This window comes from Scleropages formosus, chromosome 6 (assembly GCF_900964775.1).
Source record: "Scleropages formosus chromosome 6, fSclFor1.1, whole genome shotgun sequence".
Classification (NCBI taxonomy): domain Eukaryota; kingdom Metazoa; phylum Chordata; class Actinopteri; order Osteoglossiformes; family Osteoglossidae; genus Scleropages; species Scleropages formosus.
Window position 1 is genome coordinate 32,634,909 of NC_041811.1, and position 22,796 is coordinate 32,657,704.

Genomic DNA, 22,796 nt, shown 5'->3' on the forward strand with positions numbered 1-22,796 from the left:
TGTGGTCCAGGAGAAATAGAACCCAATTCAAAGGCACGACCTTCATCTTCACTACAGTATTATATATATATACACTGTTTTGTGTAACAGAAGTGCGTAGCTGTGTGTCTTTGAAAAAGGACAAGGATCCGTTTAGAGGAGCCGATCTGTGCCGTTCCATTTGGGTGACCGTGTAAAACCTGCGTGAATATTTCTCTCACGTCGCCGGGCGAGTCCTGCGAAGGACGGAGACGCGGATGTATCAATGCGCGGTCTGTGCGCGCGTTCCCGCGAGAAGAGTGAATCCGCGGGCAGGAGCGCCGCTGGGGGGCGGCGCGAGGGAGGGCGAGCAGCAAGAGCCGGCAGAAGATATGTCATGTTTAATATTTCTGAGCGCGAAAACTTGATTAGTAAACAAATAATGGCGTGTCATTCAAATGTTGGGGTCCTATTTGTAAGCAATACGCCAACGGACAGTAAAATTTGATAAGTCTGAATTAACCTAATTTGCATTTTTAAAATGGTTCAAAATGTTTGACATGATCATGAGAACTTCGTGTAAATGAAACACACACGTTTTCTAAACCGCTTGTCCCATACGGAGTCGCGGGGAGCCAGAGCCTAACCTGGCAATACAGGGCGTAAGGCTAGAGGGGACACACCCAGGACGAGATGCCAGTCCATCTCAAGGCACCCCAAGCGGGACTCGAACCCCAGACCCACCGGAGAGCAGGACCCGGTCCAACCCACTGCGCCACCGCGTCCCCCTAAATGAAATACACTTGTAAATAATACAAAACATGTATGGGATCTTTGCCAATAATAGTTGGACTGAGTGATAATAAATTCGAGTTCTTATTTATTTTCTTTAGAATTGTTCCATTTAGTTTTTGTTGTTGTCCCCCGTAGGAATAAGTCCCGCTTACATAGGGTGAGGGGACCGAAGCCTCGATGGGGGAGGTACCGCTCTGGTTGCGGCTGCCCCTGCGCGCGCGCACACATATATATACACACAGCGCTGCTCGTTCACGCGTGAAGCCTCCACAACTGAGAGGCGCCGTGCGCGCTCCCGCGCCCATGGCCATTGAAAACAAAGCTAACTGCGTGCGCTCCATTACAACAGAAGGAGCTCCGGGGACATCGAGGCAGACCGGAGTGGAGGAAAAGGGCAGGAAATGATGGATTTACGGCGGAATTAGAAACCCTCGACGGCGGGTTCGCTCGGAACGGCGGTGCACGGAGGCGCTCGCGGGAGAAGCGGCATTTTTTTTGACATTTTGTTTGGCGCGGCGCTGCTGTGTGTTGTGCCAGCTGGCTAGCTAGCCTCCTAGCTAGCTAGCTAGCTAGCCTGCCAGCCAGCCAGCCAGCCAGCCAACCGTCGTTTGCCGTTCGTTCGGCGGACGCCGCGCCGGGCTGCGGGTCGGACGCTCGTCCGTCCGTCCGTTCGCTCGCTCGCTGCCAGAAGGGCGGCCCAAGAAGAAGAAGAAGAAGAGCTACCGACACGACACGGTCGGTGCCATGCTGCTGTGCTCCAGAAGCGCCTCTTAACGGCCCACATCGAAAGCGGACTTCTCTCCACCTCTCTGTCTCTCTGCCTGGCACCGCCGTGTAGAACCGGGGACCCGGAGCCAAGCTGTCGGCGACATGGCGGAGCAGAGCTACTCGTCCTGGTGAGTGCGCTCGGCTCGGCTCGGCTCGGCTCGGTTCGGCTGCCTTGACTCAACCGGTTCAGGTTGTCACTGACAGACTCTGCTGCTGGCCCTGCCTGCTGCTGCGCCTCATTGTCGCCGCTTCGCGGCTTCCGAGCGCTGACACGCCGTCACCGTGACACACTGCTGGTGTGCGGAGGGTCCGTGTCACTGTCAGTCACTCGGGAGTGGCGCCGCCGCTCTTCGTCGCTCCCGTCTTTTTCGGCAGCGGATGAGACTGCGTGCGTCGCGCGCTCCTTCCTTCGTTCGGTGAGGTAACTGATGATGGCGATAGCCGAGGGGCGCGGGAGCGAGCGAGCGAGCGCGCGCGCGCGCAGACTCTTCGCACAACAACATCATCATCATCATGCCTCCCTCGTCGTTCGCGACACGTCGTCGTCTCTACATACTTACTGAATATGTGACACATGATGATGATGATGTCGCCGGTGCCGCTGCGGCCGCCGGAGCCCAAGACTGGTTCCGGTCAAAGTGGCGGGCGGCGGCGTCGCTGTGTGTGTGTGAGCACGCGGCGCTCGGACCCGCGGCGCGTGCTGCTGGTCATGGGCAGAATCAATGAATGTTGTTGTCATAGGAACGTTGCAATAAACGTGGCAAAAATAATAACGCATCGGGTTGTAACTGGGCTCTATGCCTGAAAACTGCATCGTTTTAGTGAATATCTATCTATCCATCCATCCATCCATCTATCTATTTTCCAGGCTTGGTTGCCATCATCAATAATGTATGTGGTTGGGGGGGGGGTGCTCGTTTTGCACTTCAAAATACATCATGTTAGTACAGTGCAGCTCCAGGTTGTAACACACAGGTGGGGGTTCTGTGTCCCCAGCTGTAAGTTGCACTTACTGGAGTACGGTAAATTACACAGAGTAAAAACCTATTTAGTGATGATCTGAGAGCGAAGATAGTAATTTTGACAATTGCGAAAACATTTACTGTCAAGTGCATAAAAATATATGCGAGCAAAGCTTAATCGCACTTTACGTTTCTTCATTTAGCCGATGCTTTTCTCCAAGCGACTTGCGCTGTTCATCTACCGACAGTTATTTGCCCATTTATGCAGCTGGGTAATTTTATTGGAGTGATTTAGGGTAAGTACCTTGTTCAAGGGTACTACAGCTGGAGGTGGGATTCAAACCGACAACCTTTGGGTCCAAAGGCGGTCACCCTAACCGCTACACTATTAGCTGCTTCTGATTTTTGGGGTGAGGCCTTGCTGTAGCACCTGAAACATGTACATTTATTTATCTGACACTCATCTGTATCGGTTTATAATGCCAATTTGCTTGCAATTATTTACTCATTTATACAGTTGGGTAATTCTACTGGTCAATATCATGCTCAAGGGTACTACTGCTGGAGATGGGTGTCAAACCTGTGACCTCTGGGTCCAAAAGCAGCAGCTCTAACCAGCATTCTACCGTCTTTCTCTACAGGGGACTTGACCCTTTTTTTTAAAAAAAAAAAAAAAAAAATTAAATAAATATAAACACCCTTAAATAACATGTACATTAAGGTGTTCAGAAATGTAGTTGGTGTTTTCCAGCCCTGTTTGACCCAAATATAGTTGCAGTCCTCAACTGTCAAACCTCAGACAACTTTGCTTTTCCTTTTGCTCTGTGTGTCTCAGTCACGTCTGACATTCTGGAAGGGAGGAGAAAAAAAAAAAAACCATTGACATTTCTCAGAGCATACCACTTTCTTTCCTGTTGATCCTGTCTTCACGCAAGGCATTTCGGGAACGGGCGGTGACATTTATGAAACGGCATTGTTATTGTACCGTCCTTTTGCTCACGCTTTTGGTTCTGTCTCGCAGAAGCCGCTGAAGCTGCCACGCTTCGGGCGCTGGAAAGCGAGCGTGAGGGAGGACAGAAAATTTATGTGACGAGTCAGACGTCTGCAAGGCCCCCATTATCAAGCTGCGGTTACCCGCTGCCCTCAATAGCGGCTCTCATGAGTCAAAACAAACCTTTTAATTGCAGGTGTTTCGCACAGCTGCACCCCTGAACGTGCCTTGCAGGTCTTCGTAAGCTGAGAAATGGCTGCTCGCTGTCGGGACTCCTTTGGTTGCCAGTGGTGACAGTGCCATGAGGTCAGAGCTCCTAGGGGACTTAAGAGTGGGAGCATTGGGGAGGGGAGGGGGGGTAGTTTGAAATCCACAACTGTACTCTATTCACGTAGATCCCCCTCTGCTTCACCTGGAAGAGATCTGTTTTTGGGACTAACACCAGGCTGGTGGCGGCATGTTGGGTAAGACTTGTAATTTGGAGGCATGTTGCTGTTCGATTGTTGGGAAAGGTCCTGGACTGGAATAAGTCCAGTGAAAATAACGGGTGAATAAAACTGTGAGATGACCGATAAAAGGCATTGAACGCTGGGCGACCGTGAGAGGTCGAAGGGCTGGAGGTCAGCGGTGGGGAGAAAGCCTTGGCGAAACGGTTGCCTGCGTTTCTGAGCCCCTCTTGTTTCCGGAGGTGGAGCTGCGTGGCTCTCGGCTTGGATCCGACTTCCTGGGTGAGAAAGCAGCCCTCTGTTTTTATCCTTCCTCTTGCCTTTGTGAAACCACGGTATTGCGTGTGTGGTGGTGTGATTGCGCTCTCTGTAAAGGGTGTTTGGCATGAACGCTGTGTTTGCAACGCACCTCGAAGTCCGATGGGAGATGAAATGTACAAATCCCATATAAACTGACTTGTAGGTTAAGGCCGTAACTGTTTCGCTGTGCCGAACGATGTTTTTTGGGGGCGATCTGGCCATGACGCATGATTTCTCATGCATTGTGTCTTGTTAAAAGTCAGGTGGCTCAAAATAAACGGTGAGTGTTTTTCCTCAAACCCATGCTGTCACAAAGTGGATTGGCATCTTCAGGTTTCTGTTTTCTATATATTTGTTCATTTAGGTGATGCTTTTCTCCAGAGCGACTCACAATGTTAAATTACCTTCAACCATTTACTGATTTATACAGCTGGGAAATCTTACTGGAGTAATTTTTAGGGTAGGTTCCTTGCTCAAGGGTGCAATAGCCGGTGGTGGGATTTGAACCTGTGGCCTTCGGGTCTAAAGGCAGCAGCTCTAACCAGCACGTTACCATCCGGCCCCGTTTCTTCTCTCACCTTGCAATAGTTCTGTGTAGGAACATCTCCGTGGAGTGCAGTGTCATTACAGGAGGTTCTGCTAGATTTCCACATCACGTGCCGGAGGCCATTAATGCAGGTGGTCGTCATGCGCTATGGACGTACCTCGCTACTGCTCCTGAATGCTGTGGGAGGTCTGCGGAAAGGTAACGCAGATGGCTTTGAGAAAATGTCCTTTTTAGCCATTTTATGAACACTCGCATATTTACATTTATATTTATTCACTTAGCAGACGCTTTTCTCCAAAGCGACTTCCAATGAACTCTACGTAGTGTTATCAGCCCACACACCTTATTCACCGCGGTGACTCACACTGCTAGATACACTACTTACACTGGGTCACTCATCCACACATCAGTGGAACACACTCTCTCTGTCACTCACACAATGTGGGTGAACCTGAACAGCATGTCTTTGGAGTGTGGGAGGAAACCAGAGCACCCGGAGGAATTCCACACAGACACGGGGAGAACATACAAACTCCATGCAGACCGAGCGGGGATCGAACCCACGTTCTTTCTTTTTATTTCTCACGGTGTGATGGGTCCTGTTTTGATGTAAATCGGGTTCCTTTGCACACACTCTGCCATCTAGGACCCTGAAACATCACACTTTTGGGTGTGAAATTTAACGTACAGCTCAAGAGGAAATGCATCCGTTCTTAGTTACATATTTAAAACAACTATTCCTTAAACTTGTACATGTGGGCTAAATGGGTTTAGCACTATGAAGCTTATATTAAATAAGGAAATAATTACTAAGTACAGTGTGGTTTTATATAGTGCCCTTTCCACACACATGCTTGTCTCGGTGCTTAATATAGAACATAAATCTGCACGGACGTGACTCAGTAACAGTTGTTGCAGATAATATTACAGTTTCTTTGGAAATACGTTACAAAAGTGTGGCGGGGGGAAAAAAAAAATCCACATCCCTACAGAGGGGAGGAAGCAAAACCTCAAAAGAGTAGATTTAGGATAAAATAAACTTGTGGGAGAACATAGGTCGGTGTTTTGCTAATCACTGAGGTGACCCTGGGGTAGCACAACACTGAGTCATATTTAGTGATTCATTTATTTTGTGCAAAGAGTCTTTTTTTTTTTTTTTTTTCCCCCAACAGCACTAGCAAAAGGAGGGGAAAAAAATAACACCTTCTATATACTGTTTGTACAGGAGGGATCTTCAGATGCTGATCAAGCCAGCATATTAATACATAATAAAGGTAAAAGGAAATAAAAATAACACCTGCTCAATGTCGTATGCGTCTGCACATTTGAGCATATCGTGTTCCTTCTACTTTTAATTGCCTTCGGATCTCGGGTAGTAATTCTGGACGGAAACGCTAAGTAAGAGTAAATGGTAAAACGAGGACGTGAACCCATTAAAACCGTGTCGTGTTGTCATAACAAAACCCGAAGCACGTGACCCAGTGAGGTACAAAGTAGAGAGAGGAAGGAGATAAAGAAAATGAGAGGGAGAGACCAAACTTGGAAATGTGAAACCGAAAGTAAAGCGCAAACAAAAAGTGTGTGTCCGTCCGTCCCTCCGTCCCAATAGAAGCTTGTGAACCACCACTGTCTATGGGTACCTTCTTTACCCCTCTGTAAACATCCCTGCCTACATCACCCCCCACACTGCAGCACTTATATAGACAGAATATAAAGAGTAAAACAGTAAAAGGTACAACATAAAACAGCCAAAAAAGTGATCCAGTCAAGCAATCTGTCTGTCAGTCCCATCAACGCTGGAATCAAGTGGTAGGGTAGTGGTTACAGCAGCTGCCTTTGGTCCCAAAGGTCACAGGTTCAAATCCTATTTCCAGCTGTAGTACCCTTAAGCAAGGTACTAACCCTTAAATTGCTCTAGTAAAAAAATGAATACCTCGCTGGATAAAGGGGCAAGTAATTTTAAATAGCTTAACGTAAGTTCCTTTGGAGAAGTTAGTTATTTCCTCCTACGTCAATTGACGTATTGGGCAATGAGCGTTCTCCAATGATCTTTGATGCTTGCGGCTTTGAGGTCTTCTCGAAAGGCGGAACGCCACATTTTCGGTGGTCGACCCCGTTCGCGCTTTCCCTTTGGCGGCCCCCGTCGAGTAAATGTAAAAGAAACTAGAACCAGAATTAGCATTGCAATTTTGTCAAATACTCGTATGACCTCGACGGTGGGGTGTAGATACCGGAGTCGGGCTAGGAGAGCAAAGCCGTGGTAGATCTTCCGTACTTTATGGGCTCTGGCAAACTCATCAAATTTGTGTCTTCGCAAGAATTAAGCTGCCAGGTCATGGAGAGATACTGATAGGGAATCTTTAAAGATGATGCAGCGTTTCTTTGCTGCAGCTTTCTTGCCCTTTTCCTGGTGTGGGAGATGGAAGTCGGACCAGAATGCTCCTCAGGCAGGTGATCGGTTCGGTCGGTGGTTCCGCCGGGGAGTTAGTAGGCACGATCTACCTCAATAGGAGGTGAAGCGACCGACAAACGCAGTTCGCCCTGCACAATTTGAGGAATGTTTCCTTCAGCGTCTTCAGGAATTGCCACAGTTCTCAAATTATTACGGCCGTTTTTATAATTATGTTCCGCTTCGTCCAGTTTTGCTTGCAAATTCTCTTTTTGGCCGACGGCGGCAATCGATCCGGCTCGTGATTCGTCCTTCTCCTGCAAAGCAGACGTTGAACGTTCGGTCCAGACGAGACGAGTTTCGGCGCGATCGGTTAAGTGAGGTGAGTTTAATTTCCATCTTCTTCTTATGTCTTCCACCCCTCCTGGGGCACAGGCTGCCAACAAGGGCTCTCCAGGCATCCCTAAGAGCTGAGGTGTCTGGAAGTTTCCTTGTTGGCGCTTCTGCAGCTGGCAAGGTTTTTACGGCGTGGGGTAGCTAGCACCACGCCCAACCCTCCTCCTCCTCTCCCAGCCGTGCTTGGAACTGTCCATGGTGGGCGGAGTCTTAATTTCCATAGCTGCCACAAAGGAGTTTTAGTTCACCGCTGCTATCGTGCAGTTTTGTAAGCTCATCTTTCGTGTCGCCTGTTCTTTTGGACAGATCTTTCATAGTGCTGACGAACTTTGTCTGATCAGATGCCTATCGACCATTTGTCTCTCTCGTCTCGTCTCATCGGAGCTTGCAAATCTGTCTCAAATCTTCCAGGTGAACTGGTACAGCTGACGGCGGAATGCGGTCAGAGCCCCCGCCTCTTCTTCGATGACCGACTCGCGACCGTCAACCTTTTTTGAAAGCTCGGTCTGCGTCGGCCTTCTCTCTGACGGCTCTCGTTTTAGTTCTTCTCCTTTTTGACCGAACGCACCGGGGGACAAAATTGGATCATCCTCATCACCCGTGAATCGGGACACGTCAAATTCTGTCAGTTGTAATGTCTTAAGATTGATACACGGGGCAAAAATATCAGAAGGATTGGTCCCTGGAGCAGAGCTCAAGTTCAGCTTTTCAGCTGGCCGTTTTCTAAGACGGAAAGTCCCCTGCGAAGAGTCTTAAATAACTTGGTTTAAAATTAGGTTTGTCTCAAAGTCTGTTCAGCTGTGATGTCGCTGCAGTGGCTTTTTACACCTGTGGAGCATTTTTGCTGAAGGCGCCGGCGTAGGGTGGCCGATCGGCTCGCGTCTGGCGGTTAGTCGCAGGTTTGAGCTCGATCGACCCACGAGGTCCCGGCAAGTGAGCCGGTGCCCGGTTGGGGTCCCGGATCTGTCACGGAGCGAGTATTTGTCGGGATCGCAAGTTCGGAAGAGCTGGATGAATCGGATGGGCCACTAGCGTTTACGCTGTCGTTGCCTTTGAATCTCGTTGCGTGGAGAGGCGGCTGTATAATGTGATGCGGGTAAGTACCCAGCCGGGCAGCATCTTAAATGTTTGGAATGTGTTGTAAAGTTTCTTTATTCAGGTGCATCCAGATGACAGTTGTCTCCTTAATGCATGCACTACAATCCACGATATGCTGAATCCATGCCATTTTAGTAGTCGCGCTGTTAAATGGTACAGTAGCGGAGTCCATTATTAAAGTTGGTGGTCCACTGCGTTAGAAGATGTCGGACAGACACGAACAGAACCCACGTGTTTTGTCTCACGTGAACATGCGGCGCGTCTGGTATGCGAGCCCAGAAAGAATGTGCTTTTGCGAACGTGAAGCGAGTCGAGCTCCTCCCGTGCCGCTCGTCATCGCCTTGGAGCCTCCTGGCTTTCCCGACTCCGGGATGTTCCGCGCGGCACCGGGCCCGTGGTCACGCACAGAGGTGTTGCATTTTGTCAGGAACTGCAAAGTCCGCCTACGCAGGCCGCTGCAGGTCATCGTTCTTCTCCCGGCTTGGCGCTATTCGGGCGGTCCCTGCTCGTCAGCTCTGTCAGCATCAAGTAGATATGGCCGGTTGGCGTCTGCTCAGATGTGCCACTGTAGCGTATCATCGAATGGAATTCTTAGAGCTAGGGGCCCTTCATCTCCTCCTGGCACACTTTGGGAGTAGGCTTCATAGGTGATCCCTTCACCGTGACTTTGGCATCTTCGGTGTGTCGCCAGTTCGGGTCTTGGAGAATGACGTTTTTTTGGATGTCCACAGTGGGCTGGAATCGGGTCTGAGATGAAACTGGGATGGGAAGTCATCATTAACGCAGCACTTCCTACATGAGGAAGTTCAGGAACAGCAGAAACACTTTTGTCCCAAGAGAAGCAAGGTGAAGTGAGAGAAAGGAACATTGAATGGTCATCAAGGTTCTACAATGAAGAAGAAACAGTCCATGCCTTCTTGGAGAGAAGTGGAAAAAGACACTTTGACATGGGAAGTGTCACCCGATGCTCCTTTTCACCAGCAAACGGGTGCATGTTAACTTGGGTGCTGGGTGTGAAGACGAAAGCTGAAGAAGAGAGGAGCAGGGACAAGCCATCGATGCGATGATTGCTTCTTCTCGCCAATCTCACAACACAACAGACCAATGTTATTGTCCCACCAAAGCAGGTCTCCACACTTGTTATACATTCAGTGAGAGATTAAATACTGTTTGGGCAACATATTGATTACATAACCAGATCTGCCACTGAGTTGTTTGATGCTTAATCTGATTGTACCCTGGTAAAATGTGACTCTACATTGAAGAACCTTCTACACTTAAGAGTCAAAGTGCCTGTTATGATGGAAAATGGTTCAGAGAGGTATTGCATGCCATTAACAAGTCTGAAAATATTAATTGCATTATTTCCCCCCCCCCGAGATTTTTCTAAGAACCTGCGACCAGTTGCTTTGCTATGTCTGATACGGATTGAGAGCCTCAGCCAGTATTTTAGTTGGACTTGACATAATTTCCTGGAATATTATTTGCATTCATTTTTTTCACAATTTTTGACATTTTTTATTTCACGTGAGGATTAAAAATTCTGTTCAAGCAGAAGTTGAATAAAGTAGAGCTTATATTACGAGCGTAAAATTTTGGGAAGAACTTGTATCATCTGCCACTTTATTTTGCAGTCCACGCTTGAAATGAGCGCGAGTGCAAACGGAACTGCTGTCTTGCCGCTAGTTGCTGTGCCAAGCGTGCGGGGTGGGCGGGGGGCACCCTGGCAGGCATGCTGGGCGTCGCCACGCAGGAAACAGAACGGCTCTGTGATTTTTCATTGCCGCAGACACGTGAGAAGTCAGACGGTCAGTCCCGCTTTGCTCTTTAGTCACGCTTTCAGCAGCTTCGGGAGCCTCCGGCTGCCCTCGGCTCACACCTTCTGAGTAGTTCAAGACAAACAAGACAGGGAAACAAGTTCTTTCTGTAAATGTTAAGAAGCGTGTCCAGATTTCTCCTTCATACGGTGAACGAGCCCTTTGCTTATGTTTCCGCTGAGCCGTGGACAATGTGTCTAATGTGCATGTGTGACTTTTCTCCAGCTTTGCTTTTTAAATTCCTTTTTCTCAAAAGTGCAGTTGCCCTTTCAGGTAATGTGGCTTTTTCATATTTCCAAGAGGATCAGTTGTATGAGTACTTGCTGGAAATGTTGGATTCCAAAAAAAGTTGTTTGCAAAATGTACTGCTTTTCACTTTATTTTCTGAAATAAGCATGTTACCCCGAATTAAAGCGAGGGCTGGTACCAGATGGCAGTGGCAGAGGGCAGCGCCTTTCTGGTTTCAGAAAACGAGATGGACGAAATGATCGGTCCGTTGTATAATTCGGTCGTAGAACTTTGACTTTTTGCGACACCTTATGTGAGGTTTTGTGGAGCATCGGTATGGACGAACGCAGCGCAGAAAAAAGTAACCCGACAATGGCGTTGCAAGCCAGGTAATGTAGAACCTTAACCGTTGCACATGTGCCTGTTCAAAGATATCATTTAAAAATTCCAAATGCGTAACACGTGGATAAATGGAAAGGCTGAAAATTCAGAAAATGCTGCCACCGGCATTTAGATGGGACAGGTGGTCCCTGATTTACGATGGGGTTACGTACCCCATTTAATACACCTAATACCCACCTCTGCGTGACAGACTGGGAGATGCGGATCGCTGCCGCTGCCCAGCATCGCAAGAGAGTATCGCTCCGCATATTGCTTGGTCAGGGGAAAAAAAAAATCAAAATTCAAAGTGCGGTTTCTACCGAATATCTATTGCCAGCTCGCCATCGTAAAGTCAAAAAAAAAAATCACAAGTCGAACCATCGTAAATCGGGGACCACCTATATAGGCATTCTTTCAGTTACAAAATGAATCCGTTCCTGAATATGATGCGAATATCAAAATTTCAGATACCGAAGGCCTGTTTCCCATTATTTTAAAAGGAGGAAAAATGTGTTCTGAGCCCATCCGAAAACCAGAAACCAAGTATAATTAGAACGCTTAAACCCCTACATAACGCAACGCGTGATTTCAGTGCAATATAAAACACGTTTACACATCTACTGCTCAAGGTATTTCCCATTTCTTTTTAATTGATTAGTTCTCCATAAGATTAGCAATCAACCAAGCGGGGATCCACTGTGCACGTTATATTTGTGAACAGCTTTCTAAAACTGCACACTGCTGCTAAAATGCACATTCATCCCCAAACAAGCATCAGATAAAATTTTCCTGCTAATTTCACTGCTGCCTACGCAATCATTCAGTGAAATAACACAGACCACACACACACACACACACACACACACACTTTCTGAACAGGTCGCGGGGAGCCAGAGCCTAACCTGGCAACACAGGACGTAAGGCGGGAGGGGGAGGGGACACACCCAGGATGGGACGCCAGTCCGTCACAAGGCACCCCAAGCGGGACTCGAACTGCAGACCCACTGGAGAACAGGACCTGGTCCAACCCACTGCGCCACCGCACCCCCCGGCCAACAGACCCTCCTGTGTAATTTCACACTTTCCATAATGCTCCACTCTCAGTGCAAGATTCACAATGGCTTACAAGTGGATACAATATATTAAGAAATTGCAAATAGGTCCATATGGATTAGGTGGGGGCTCATGGTCAGAAGGTTACAAAATATCGCTAGTATGATCGTGTAGCACTTTCTAATAAGCGTCTTGTCAAGGGCACCCTTTACCGTCTAATTTCCAGACCACTTGACCAGACCCTACCACCTTCGGGCTTGTGTCACATGGCTATCGTGGGAGGCCTTCTGGCCCAACCCTGTGTCTCACCAGCAGCGTTGCGTGCGCACTGTGGCATGTGCTCTGCCTGCAAGCATTTTGTTTTGGCGTGATGGATCTTTAGTCTTCGTGGGTTCCTGCAAACATTTGCATTTATTAATTTCAAAAGTGTTTTTTCCAGAGCGACGTACACCTCGGCGTAAACCGAAGCACGTTGTCCCGACAGAGATGCAGATGCGGATGTGCAGTTTTCAAAATAGTCAGTTCAGTAGCACAGTTTTTGCCGGTGTAAAATACAGTTGTACCAGTTTGTTACCGGCAAAATCGGAAAAAGCGGGATACATAAACCACCATAACGATCTGTAATTTTGGGCTTACGTGAGAACGTTGAAGGCAATGCTCCTTTCCAGCGATTGCTGCAGGACTAGTGATGTTCCTGGGTTGGGGCTGCGAGCCGATTTTTGTCCCATTGGCATGGGTTTCACCTGACATGAACACCTGTTCAGAGTATTCTGGCTCAATTTTTGTCACTCCCTGACAAATAACACTTTTAAAAAAATTTTTTAAAGGAATTTGAAGCAGAGAACCGCAGTGTTACTGTGAAAGGTTCCCATCTGTGATGCCGTTTCAATCTGCCCGCTGAATTCAGACACGGCAGACGCAAAGTCCACTTTTTGGACAGTGGTCTTTTGACACTTTTGAAATATTTCAGTTTCTTTTGTCTTTGTCTCTTTCTGTACTGCTGTGACCCAGTGCAGCCGCTTTAAAATAGAGTTGCTGCAAAGAACAATCAGCATTAAATAGGAGTTTGTGGCACATGGATTATGCACACAATGTTGCATCATGCAGTAATCACGACCGTGTGGCTCACACGCGCACACTTAGTCACCATAAACAAACAGTTTCCATGACTACACTACTTAAGCCCCTGCTGGACAGTGAGAAAGGTGTTGTCTTGTCCCAAGAAACAGTACGTTTGTCCAGCACATTTTTATCTTCAGTCATTTTAGTGTTATTCTTATTGTACTGTGAAGCTAGTAAAAAAAAAATAAATAAATAAATAAGTCAAAGTCATAAATGATGCAATACCGGAACGTAATGCGTTCCTGAAAAACCCTTTGTAGGGTGAAAACGTAATTGCCGTTAGTTTCACCGCTAACTTTTTTTTTTTTTTATTGCATCCCTGAGCTCCGAAGTTGACACCCTTGTGTGTTAATATGTTATCAAATCCCATTAAAATGTTCACAGCTACGCTAGTGGTTGTTAACATCAGTTGGAACAGTGCAGTTTGCCCTCGTTAGTTACTCTTTAACACCGACCGTACGGCCGTTTTACCTGCGCCCGTTCGGCGGTTAACGTTCAGCTCTTTCTTAGCCGTTACGGATCTCTGTTGACCGTGAATTAGTGGTTCAAACGACCGGATCCAGGAACAAATCAAATTATGAATAGACTTCCTCTCCCTGTTATGTTCTCGAGTTCAGGAACCAGCGCGCACGGATGATAAAACAGAGATCTTGGCAGCAGTCGTCCGGCAGGGGCGACGAACGCAGCAGCAGCAGCAGCGCTGCTTTACCTGAGTGACCACGGTAAAATGTCGAGGACTGAGGTTGCCGCTGTGGTTGTTTAAATCCCTATGGTATTTTCATGCTTCTCACACACACCCACAGTGACGGCAACCCACACACCCCTGCCACCAGCCACAGGCTCGGTTTCCATGACAACAGATAAATGCAAATCCTGTTGGTGGAGCAGATAGCTGTTTAAAAGCAGTTTAACTTTTATGCAGTACAGCAGTCGCATTGGGGACTCGATCCACCTCCGTGCCGTTTTTGGAGCTTCGGTTGGTACCCCGCTGACCCTGGCTCACGCTCTCGACTGCGCCGACGACTGCTCTTCCTCGTTCGGCCGCTGCGGCGCTCACCGCCCCATCCCGCCCTTCCTCTTCGGAAGGTTACCTTTGAGCCGACCGAGTCCCTGTCCTTCCCTCCCGGGAATTAAATTATTTCCTGACGGGATTTGCTTAATCTGCGGACGCTCCGACGAGTTGCCCGGGGCGAAAAGCCGAGATTGTGCCGCGCCGGCAAATCTCTTGCAGACGAGTCTTGTTCGTGGCCCCATCTGCCTTTCGGCCTCATTTCACCTCGGGTTCGCTTCCAAGTCAAATTCGAGCCTGAAAAACCCACCCGTGCGGGAAGGACCTGCTATTATTTGATGTACTCAAAACTAATTTTCCGGCACTAACTCCTGAGGAGTGTTACTGGGAATAATTAGCTTTTTTTTCTTATTTAAATGAGACTCCGAGGGCCGCCCTGCGGGCGGTCCTTTAGGCGGGGACGCGTGTGTTGCGAGTGCAGCGTTTAACCCGTGCGTGTGCTTCTTGGCAGGGCGTACTCCCTGGTTGACTCCAGCCAGGTGTCCACCTTCCTCATCTCCATTCTCCTCATCGTCTATGGCAGCTTCAGGTGAGTAACCTGTGCAAGATGGTTTTGAGTCGCGCATTTTTGCAAACATTCATAAGATTTTTTTTTTTTTTTTTTTTTTTTTTTGTGGAATAAAGACGGTAGAGAAGGCTTTTCGCCGGACTGTGTTCCGGTCGGCTTCGGAAGTAACGTGAGCCTTTGAGGTTCCCGATTCGCTTCCTTCTTCTTCGTGGCAGGTCCTTGAACATGGACTGCGAGAATCAGGAGAAGGAGAAGGACGGGAGTTCCTCTGCGGCAGGAACCTTCAGCAGCAACAACAACAGTGAGTGGGAGCACCGCCTGCTGTCTTCGTCGTGCGTGCGTGCGTTTCGAGGTATACAGACGGTCCCCGACTTACGATGGGGTTACGTTCCGACAAACCTATCGTAAGTCGAAAGTATCGTAAGTAGAAAATGCATTTAATACACCTAACCTGCCGAACATCAACGCTTCTTATCTTTTAAGATGGTGGAGATCGTAGATTGCGAAAGTCCAAGTTCACGTGCGATGGCCAAAGTCAAAGTGGCTTTATTGTCATTTCAACCATATGCAGCTGGTACAGCGTACAGTGAAACGAAACGGCGTTCCTCCAGGACCGTGGCGCTACATAAAACACAAAGCTACTTACACAGGACTACGCATGATGGATGCACAAAACACAACGTAGATACGGGGGGGATATCCAAAAAAATGCTGGAAACAGAACGCTGCAGAGTATTGGTTGTATACACTAGCGACCGCCCGGCAGACTGGGAGATGAGGATCGCTGCCGCTGCCCAGCATCGCGAGAAAGTATTGCACCACATATCGCTTGCCCGGAGGGGGGGGGGGAATCAAAATTCAAAGTACACTTTCTACTGAATGTCTGTCGCCAGCGCACCATCGTAAAGTCGAAAAATGGTCGGTCGAAGAGCATCCATATCCGCTTATTAATGCTTCCTCCCCAATGTGCTTCCTGTTCCCAGGTATCCAGACCATTGACTCCACGCAGGCTCTTTTTTTGCCCATCGGAGCATCGGTGTCGCTCCTCGTCATGTTCTTCTTCTTTGACTCCGTTCAAGTCGTCTTCACTATCTGCACCGCAGGTACCGGCCGCGGGGCGCCGGTCGGAGCGCGAGTCCGTCACACGCCGACCGTGACGCGCGGCACGTTTCGTCGCTCCTACTTGTTGTTTCTCAGAGGTTTCCTCTGTCATGTGTGGGACTTCGCCAGCTTGTTCAGACTGCTGTTCTTTGTGAGCCCCAGGTGTTATGAGTCACAGGGTCTCAGGTATGTTCTTTTCCCCTCTCCCAAGTGCTCGCGACGATAGCGTTTGCCTTCCTCCTGCTGCCTATGTGCCAGTACCTCACCAGGCCTTGCTCCCCTCAGAACAAGTAAGTCGCCGCAGACCGTTCCCGTACGTGGGATCGCAAGGTTTTTGCTTGTTGACGCTCCGGTGCGGACTGGCTGGCGCACTTGCTGACCAGGACGTCGTGACGCTTCGCACGTGTACGTGGAAAGCTGGAAAGCGCTCAGATTTCTCCTCGTGGTTCATCGAGCCCGTTTCTTTCACAGAATCTCCTTCGGCTGCTGCGGCCGCTTTACCTTGGCTGAGCTCTTCTCCTTCTCGCTCTCCGTCACGCTAGTGCTCATCTGGGTGCTGACAGGGCACTGGCTTCTCATGGACGGTGAGTGTGTGTGTGTGTGTGTGTGTGTGTGTGTGTGTGTGTGTGTGTGTGTGTGTGTGTGTGTGTGTGTGTGTGTGTGTGTCTTGAGCGCTTTGTTGGCGAAGCAACAGAAACATCAGCGCAGACCCAGCCGTGCTACATGACATTGTGGTTTCCGGATCCAAGTCCTTGCGTTTGGTTCTCCAAGCATAATTGCAGTATGACTGTAATTGGCTATTTTATATCACTTAAGAAATACAGTAATTACTGTGCAAAAGAGAGATAATGGAAGCTAAGGTTAATTAATAAGTTAATTCATTTTATCTCCGTGTGTGTGTGTGTGTGTGTGTGTGTGTGTGTGTGTGTGTGTGTGTGTGTGTGTGTTGACAGCGCTGGCCATGGGACTCTGCGTTGCCATGATCGCGTTCGTCCGCCTGCCCAGCCTCAAGGTGTCCTGCCTGCTGCTGTCGGGGCTCCTCATCTACGATGTCTTCTGGGTCAGTGAGCTGCTCTCTCCACCACCTGCTTTACACACCACTTTTTCTGTACTTGGGCCATTTGCTCCAGTTCGGCGCCGCCGGTACCGTTCCCAACATCGCTCCGCGTCTGAGGGCCGAGGCACTGGCGTACGAAGCGTTCCCGAACAGCAGTAAAGGTCAAAGGGTGTCCCGCATGGTTCTACAAGCTTTTCTGACATTCCTCATGAAGCAGGTGGCACATTTCAGTGCAACAAAGTATCAATTCTTGCACCTGTAATACCTTAGATTATTCTTTTTTTTTTTTTGCTTGGGGTGCCTTGCGATGGACTAGCGTCCCACCCTGGGTGTGTCCCCTCCCCCTCCAGACTTATACCCTGTGTTGCAGGGTTAGGCTCTGGTTCACCGCAACCCTGCTCGGGACAAGCGGTTTCAGACTGTGTGCGTGTGAGTTCTTGGTTAGAGTTTGGAATTAGAGGTTGCTTGGAACTACTTCTTCTTATGCCTTCCACCCCTCCTGGGGCACAGGCCACCGAAAAGGACTCTCCAGGCATCCCTAAAAGCTGAGATGTCTCTAAGTTTCCTTGTTGGCGTTTCTGTAGCTGGCAAGGGTTTTACGGTGTCGGGTAGCTAGCTCCACGTCCAACCCTCGTCCTCCCTTCTCAGCCGGGCTTGGGAGCATCCATGGCGGAGTTTTGCTTGGAACTAGAGGTAATAGGATTGTCAGCAAAGGCCCCAGCGTTTGCTGTGTTTTCCTCTTATTCTCAGCCCTTAACAGCGTGGTTAGACAACAAGTCATCTCCTCCAGCTAGTTGGACGTAAAATTAGTCACCAGCTGGAATGTAAAATCCTGGAAGCTGAAGTACGGCGACCTTCAGAGATCCTCCGGTGGAGTAAAAGCAGGGCATGCAGATAACCGTGTGTGTGTGTGTGTGTGTGCGCGCGTGTTCCCCTCAGGTCTTCTTCTCAGCCTACATCTTCAACAGCAACGTGATGGTGAAGGTAGCCACGCAGCCAGCAGACAACCCACTGGATGTGCTGTCGCGGAAGCTGCACCTCGGGCCCGGCATGGGCCGTGATGTGCCTCGCCTCTCCCTGCCCGGCAAGCTGGTTTTCCCCAGGTACGACCGGGCACCGGGGAGAGGGGGGAGGTCGGGACGGGGTCTCATCTGAACGCTCCCGTGCCCTTGTAAGGAGTGGAATAGCGGCACAGCGGGCATCTCTGGTACCTCGCTTCACCTGGGCTGTGGATTTGTGCGCCGGTTCAAATCCGGCTCGGTGTGCGTGGACTTTGAATGTTTGTGTCGGTTTCTTTTGGCTGCTCCACTTTCCTCCCAAAGGCCTGTTCAGGTGAATCGGTGACTCTGAAATCGCCCTGTGTGTCTACGTTTGAGTAAGAGCGTGTGCGATTTCCCTGCAATGGAGTGCCGCCCCATCCAGGGCGTGCCCTGCCTTGCACCCTGTGGTACCAGGATAGGCTCTGGGCCACTGCAGCCTTCTCTGGACAGTTATGAATAGCGCCGCTGTGGCGCAGGAGGTGGCGCTTGGGTTCGAATCCCTCTGTGTGTGGGGTTTGCATGTTTTCCTGTTCATGTGGGTTTCATCCCAAGACATCCGCAGAAGGCAGCGGCGGTAAATATTGTCCAACTCTCGCTTACCGCGAAAACCCACAAGTCGTCGTCTGGAGTCGACCTCGACTCCATGGCCCTGCCCTTACCCTCGCTTACTCCACCTTGGGTCTGCGATGTAGTGGAGTAGGCCAGTTGGAAATTATGACCGTTAGGTTGCAGGTTCCACACTCACGGTTGGAGCCCCATTGTTTTGTCCTTAACCACAGTGCTTCGGGATGCAGCTGCGGCGAAACGCCTCGTTGTGTAAATCGGTGTAAAAAGCATCCGAGTGTTCTTGGGGAAACTTACGTGTGTTTTCTTTTGTGCATCCTCCCTCAAACTCCCAATTCCTCCACCCCACCCCCCTAATCCTGGCCCCGCCCCCGGCCAGTTCGACAGGGAGCCATTTCTCCATGTTGGGTATCGGAGACATCGTGATGCCGGGGCTCCTGCTGTGCTTCGTGCTACGATACGACAACTACAAAAAGCAGGCCACTAGTGAGCCGCCAGGCCCTGCCAACATGTCTGGCCGCATGCAGCGCGTTTCCTACTTCCACTGCACCCTCATCGGATACTTTGTGGGTGAGTGAAGGGGTGGGAGGGGCGTAAACTTCAGGGAGATTTGCAGGAATCTGCTGAGAAGGTCATAATGCTGCATCTTCAAATGTTACGGCTCAGCTACGTGTCACGTGAAAAATGAAAAATTATTAGGAATGTGACTAAGAATTGTTGATATTCCGGTAAACTTTTATGCTGCTACACGTGATGAATATCGGTTCACGTGGTGGAAACAAACTAAGTGCATGTAAGAATCGCACGTCTGCATCTGAGTGTCTCTTCCTCCTAATGTAACGAACACATTGTATTTTCCACGAGATGTTGGTCACTTTGGAGAAAAGCGTCCAATAAATGAATACATGTACAGTAAACGCAGGTACGATTTTCAGCTTCACATACGATTCCCAGCCTGTCGAGAAATGGCAATGAAACAGCCGGAGTTGATATGTTAGAAGAGCTGAGCTTTCGGAGAGGATGGCGGAGAGGTCATTGTTGAGGACGCTGGACGTTGTGAGCCCGGTCTCTGAAGGTGCCCTACAGGTGTCGCTCTGACGGTGTGGACCCTCGCCAATGACATCCCCGCCCCGCTACCCGTGTGTCTCCAGGTCTCCTGACGGCGACCGTGGCCTCCAGGATCCACCGTGCTGCCCAGCCTGCCCTGCTGTACCTTGTCCCCTTCACCCTGCTGCCTCTGCTCACCATGGCCTACCTGAAGGTGTGTCCTCGCTCATCCGAACCCACGTAGGGTCAGCTTCGAGGGGGTGCGAGTCGGTTAAAAAAGCAGCGGGAGAACACGTGACGAGCGCCACAAGGTCACGATTACCGTAGTTCGTAGCAGCGTTAATTACGAGCTCCTCAGCCCCCAGCTACGTGTAAATAACGGAGAGCGGAGCAGGCGGACTGACTAATGGCGCAGCCAGGCGTCGTTATGGCAACTGCTCGTACGCACCGCAGTTGTCGTTGATCTGAGCTTCTGACATATGAGCAGTGTGGGCTTGCGGGCTCTAGATTAGTCATGCTCGGAGCAATTTGAATTTCACTCGCCCTCTCTGCCTCCTGTTCCGTGGTCTCCGTGCAGGGGGACCTGCGCCGCATGTGGTCGGAGCCCTTCCATGCCAAATCCGGCAGCTCTCGCTTCTTGGAGGTATGATGGCGCGTCGGTGGCCACCTGGTGCCCAGGACTGCTGAGAGACGGAGAGAGACCGCTCTCGTGGACGGGGGAGGGCGGGCAGGGGTCCCTATCGCCTGCCCTCGCCCTGGGCGCGACGCCTCTCCACACCTGGATCCGACAGCCGGACATCCTTGTGCCCTTTTCCCTCCGAAAACCAGCACCGCACCCCAACCCCCCCCCCCGGCGCTGTTAGATCGTTGTGTTTCTCTCACTTGGACTGGAATACAGTTCCTCAGCGCTATAAGCGGAGGAATTTTCATTCATGTACACACACCCAACCTGCTGTCATCATCCTGCCCCCCCCACACAAACACACTCAAACAAGTTCTTCAGTCAAAACACTTCATCTAAGCCTCCTTTTTGGACAGATGTACTGCAGGTTACAGAGGCTTTGTGCTCTTTCAATGTTCACTTGTTTGTCGGTCTTTTGATTAACCACTTAAGTCCAAGCAAAGCAGACTTGAGGGACCATTGCAGGTACACGATGGCCAGGGACCAGCAGACAGCCTCCGCCGCTGGAAAGAGCCGAAACAAAACTCAGCACAGACTCATCTCTCGCCCGTCTTCCTCCTCCTCCTCCTCGCCATCCAGATACACCCCTCTTATTTGGACTTCGGTTCATTCGTGCGCGTCGACGTATGTGTACATAATCAGGGTAGACGTACCCGTTTGCGTACGTCCGCACGTTTGAAGCGTCGCGTCACAGTGCGGATGAGTCTCGACGTAACAGCTCTTCATGCACTCCGTGACTCTTGCTGCTGTCGATATTGGGCCTTGGTGGAGTCTCCTGGTATGCGCAACGCAGATCTCGCCTCTGCGGCTTCGGTGTGTCGTGCGGCTGATGGAGCGAAACTTTGCTCGCTCGCCCGGGAAGGGCGGCGATCGTCACGCCGCCGCCCCGAGGAGATGCCAGGACGAGCCGCCGCCTCCTTGCGTTCGACGCCCTTTCCTTTTTGCCTTCTTCCGCGGGTTGTGGTTCGTAACGTTCGGTTTGGAAGAAAAGTGGACCACGGGAGTCTGTGCGTCTCTGGAGAAGTTTGGAGAGCAAGAAAGACCAGGATGGATGGGGTCGTAGAACTGCTGGAGAGAGTGGGAGTCGCCAACACTGCATTGCAGCTTCACTGAGCTGAGTTCCAGTGGTCAGCGTTTCCCCCAAGGGGTATTTGTGGTCATTAGCACACTTTCAGCAACAGGAGGCACATATGGGAGCGACACCCTATTACACACCTCTGGCCTCAGAGTGAATTTTGGAGAGGGTCTTTTGTTTCGTTTTTTTATTTTTATTTTTAACTGGATTTTTTTTTTTTTTTTTACTTCCCTCCCTATTTGTGTGTTTTCCCCTTTTCTTTGTTGTAGCGTAGACTGTTTTATACACCATTTCTGCCTCTGCCCTTTTCATCCTTACATTTGAGGGTACCAGCCCTGGAACATTACCATCATTTAAACAGAGTCTGTACAAAAAAAGGTGGTTTAAAAAATACTGAAATAAAAACTATTGCGACGTCGATCCTGATCAGCCTGACCAGCCCGACCCCAAGCAAGTCGTCCCTTTGGGTCAGGACCCTGCTGTAAATAAAAAAAAAAAAAAAAATGTAATGGTAACACACTCGTGTCCTGCCTGGTGCCTGTTGCTTTTCCCGAGGACTCCGCTCCCTGTCCCTGTGCCGCTAAGTTGGTGCGTGGCCGTGCTGTTGCTCTGGTTTCCTCTCGCATTCCTGACTTTATGCCATTTCTTATGTTTCACAACTAAATTTGTATCCAGTTCTCGAAGCATATTATTTAGAAAGTACGCTGTGCTGATGCATGTCGGATAATTTCACTCTGAAGAGCACAGCAGTTTCAGATCACACCAGTTGCCTGTACGTCAGTCGCAGTTCCTGCAGCGCACGGGTGGCTTATAACAGTCTGTAAATTCGCTCTTTATTTGAATTTTTACCTCTTTGACCCAATTGTGAAAAACTTAGCGCTTAAATTTATCAGTTTCTCAGTTAATTTTAACCATAAAAGGAGTCTATCAGCCCAGTTGGTCCGTAAGCAGGTTGTGACAAAAATTTGGAACAAAGTGGGGGTTTTACTCCTTTCCTACATCTGCACGGCTGCGTTTAGAAAAAGGCCACATTTCTTTCCCATGTGTTGCCTGTTTCCAGGCGCTAAATACAGCGATGGATCCCTCGTATACACAGCCATCGTTCAGGGGTCATTGGCGGCTCTGAGACAAGAAGTCCTTTGCATTTATTCATTTAGCTGATGCTTTTCTCCAAAGCAACTTACAATGTTAATGTACCTACCATAATTTTCCAATTTGTACAGCTGGGTCATTTTTTACTGGAGGAATTTTAGGGTTAGTCCCTTGTTCAAGGGTACTGCAGCCCAAGGTGGGATTTGAACCTGCAACCTTTGGTATAAAGGCAGTAGCTCTAACCACTATGCTACCAGCTCTCCCAGTTAATAAAGTTAATACATTAATAAAATTATTCAATTTTTTAATT

General features: G+C 49.5%; 1 protein-coding gene across 1 annotated transcript; it reads left to right on the forward strand.

Annotated features, from left to right (window-relative positions):
• Nucleotides 1-880: 880 nt before the first annotated feature.
• sppl3 (signal peptide peptidase 3) lies at nucleotides 881-21,898 on the forward strand. Its single transcript, XM_018755191.2, has 11 exons — nucleotides 881-1,649; nucleotides 14,772-14,849; nucleotides 15,044-15,129; nucleotides 15,812-15,931; nucleotides 16,141-16,219; nucleotides 16,401-16,513; nucleotides 16,883-16,989; nucleotides 17,926-18,089; nucleotides 18,970-19,160; nucleotides 19,742-19,851; nucleotides 20,215-21,898. The coding sequence occupies exons 1-11, from the start codon at nucleotides 1,624-1,626 to the stop codon at nucleotides 20,284-20,286; spliced, it is 1,146 nt and encodes a 381-aa protein (XP_018610707.1). The 5' UTR covers nucleotides 881-1,623; the 3' UTR covers nucleotides 20,287-21,898.
• Nucleotides 21,899-22,796: the final 898 nt, after the last annotated feature.